At 48.1% G+C, this 2557-nt stretch overlaps 1 protein-coding gene across 1 annotated transcript in view; it reads left to right on the top strand.

Moving 5' to 3' along the window:
- Positions 1 to 5: 5 nt before the first annotated feature.
- Positions 6 to 2557, top strand: part of LOC104545443 (chromosome unknown open reading frame, human C1orf35) — a gene marked incomplete at its 5' end in the record, with an annotated part of 3210 nt that continues 658 nt past the window's right edge. Inside the window, 7 exons of the mRNA XM_010190588.1 lie at positions 6 to 60; positions 177 to 330; positions 418 to 463; positions 573 to 655; positions 771 to 843; positions 1773 to 1852; positions 2116 to 2247. Coding sequence (XP_010188890.1) covers positions 6 to 60; positions 177 to 330; positions 418 to 463; positions 573 to 655; positions 771 to 843; positions 1773 to 1852; positions 2116 to 2247 — 623 coding nt within the window. The remainder of the gene's footprint in view (positions 61 to 176; positions 331 to 417; positions 464 to 572; positions 656 to 770; positions 844 to 1772; positions 1853 to 2115; positions 2248 to 2557) is intronic.

The raw sequence follows: 2557 nt of genomic DNA on the forward strand, positions 1-2557 counted from the left end.
GCCAGGACCAGTTCAGCTGGGAGGATGTCAAAACCGACAAACAGCGAGAAAACTACCTGGGTAAGAGCCTAAACCCCTCCATCCCCATCCTCCTTGCCCGCCTCAGCACAGTTTTGGGGTGAGAATGGAGGATTTTGGGTGCGAGGAATTATATTTGGTGGGGGGACGACACACAGGGAACTCCCTGATGGCGCCCGTGGGCCGGTGGCAGAAGGGCAAGGACCTGACGTGGTACGCCAAGGGCAAGAAGGATTCGGCTCCCCCGCTGTCCCGTGAGGAAGAGCTGGCCGCCGTCCGCCTGGCCGAGCAGGAGGCCATGATGGCAGCCCTGTGAGTCTGAACCCCCCCCCCAAAAAAATGGGGTGCAAAGCATCACGCCTCCCCTTCCCTCTTCATCACCTTCTTTTGGTCCTTTAGGGGCTACAAGACCGGGAAGCGGCAGCCCACCGGCCTCAGCAAGGAGGTAAGGGGGGACCATGCGCCCCCCCCAGCATCACCCCGTATAAATTTGCCCCCTCCTCTCCATAGTTTTGGGGGACACGCACACCCAGGGTGGTTTTTTCCCCCCTCAGGACCTGGCTGAGGTGTGCAAGCGCGACGGCACCGAGCGGGACGAGAAGGACGTGGACCGGGTGGTGGGCTTGGGCAGCAGCAGGTACTGAGGGGGGGGCCTGTGCCAAAAAGACCCCGATTTCAGGTAAATTTGGGGTTATTTTACCATTTTGATGCGCTTTTTAAAAGTATTTTGGGGTTTTTTTGACTCTCCCCAGCGGCAGCGCTGGCCGGGTGATGCTCTCCAAGGAGGACAAGGAAGCGGCCAAGATGGGGCTCTCCATCTTCACGGTACGGCGCGGGTCACGCCAGGTTTAGTATGTGCCAAAAAGACCCCGATTTCAGGTAAATTTGGGGTTATTTTACCATTTTGATGCGCTTTTTAAAAGTATTTTGGGGTTTTTTTGACTCTCCCCAGCGGCAGCGCTGGCCGGGTGATGCTCTCCAAGGAGGACAAGGAAGCGGCCAAGATGGGGCTCTCCATCTTCACGGTACGGCGCGGGTCACGCCAGGTTTAGTAAGAAACAAGACCAAAAAAGGCAAAAAAAGGTGGAAAAAGGCAAAAAAGCCCTGTCCTGCAATCGGGGTGTTTAATTTCCAATAAAAAATAAAGCTGGGGTTGGAGCGCAGGGACCTGCAGGAGCTGGAGCTGCCCGTGTCCTGTTTGCGCAGAGTTAACCTGGAGGGGTTTGAATTTGGGAGCAGCTCTTATGGGTACTTGAATTTATTTTCCCTCAAAATTTAATTAAACTTTAATTTTTTCCAAAGTGAATTTAATTGTCATTTATTTTTTTCCAAAGGGAATTTAATTTTTATTTATTTTTTCCAAATTTAAGTTGCTTTTATTTATATTTTTCCAAATTTAATTTATTTTTTCCAAATGGAATTTAATTTTTATTTTTCCAAAATTTAATTTGCTTGCATTTATTTTTTCCAAATTTAATTTTTATTTATTTTTTCCAAGTGGAATTTAATTTTTATTTCTCTTTTTTCCAAATTTAAGTTGCTTTTCGTTATTTTTTTCCAAATTTAATTTGCTGTCATTTATTTTTTCCCAAATTTAATTTAATTTTTATTTTTTTCCAATTGAATTTTTAATTTAAATTTAATATTTTTCCCCCCAAATTTTAATTTTAAAAGGAAAAAGTCCCTTTTTGTTGTAATTCCAAGCCCTGAGCTCACCAATTCACTCCTTATTTCCCCTCCTTTTCAAACCCTAGCACCAAAAAGTCTCCAGCAGCCCCGAGACCTCTGGCTCCAAGAAGAAACAGGAGAAGGAGGAGAAGGTGGAAGAGAAACGGTGAGGACGGGGACCACCTCTTTGGTGGAAAATGGCTTTTTTGGGGGAAAAATACTTTGCAAAATGCATTCTCTGGCTGCATTTGGCATCGGGGTTGTTCTGCATCTCCCCAGATCCTCTGCTTTGCCCCCAAGAAGCTCTTTATTGTTGATGAAGGAGGCTCCTCCTTGGTGAAGGATGCGGTGGGATGCCCATGAGGGAGGGATGGGGATGAGGTTTTGGAGGAGCTGTTGGGATGGGTCTCTTCCCTGCAGGCCGGAAAGCATCAAAAAATCCAAAAAGGAGAAAAAGAAGAAGAAAAAGAAGAAGCACAAGAAGGAGAAGAAGAAGGAGAAGCATCACAAGAAGGACGCCGCTCTGTCGTCTTCCGATTCTTCTTCGGATCGGGATGAGAGGTAGCGGGGTTGGGATGGGGGCTGGAAAATGGGATGAAGGATTTTGGAGAGCCCCATGGTGATGGTTGACATCAGGGTGACCATGAGCCAGCAATGTGCCCTTGCAGCCAAGAAGGCCAATGCCATCCTGGGATGTATGAGAAGGGGTGGTTGTAGGGCAGAGAGGTTCTCCTGCCCCTCTGCTCTGCCCTGCTCACACCACATCTGCAATATTGTGTCCAGTTCTGGGCCCCTCAGTTCAAGAAGGACAGGAACTGCTTGAAGGAGTCCAGCAGAGCCACAAAGATGCTGGAGGGAGTGGAGCATCTCC

The sequence above is a fragment of the Mesitornis unicolor genome, unplaced genomic scaffold (genome assembly GCF_000695765.1).
Source record: "Mesitornis unicolor isolate BGI_N332 unplaced genomic scaffold, ASM69576v1 scaffold29408, whole genome shotgun sequence".
Lineage (NCBI taxonomy): Eukaryota > Metazoa > Chordata > Aves > Mesitornithiformes > Mesitornithidae > Mesitornis > Mesitornis unicolor.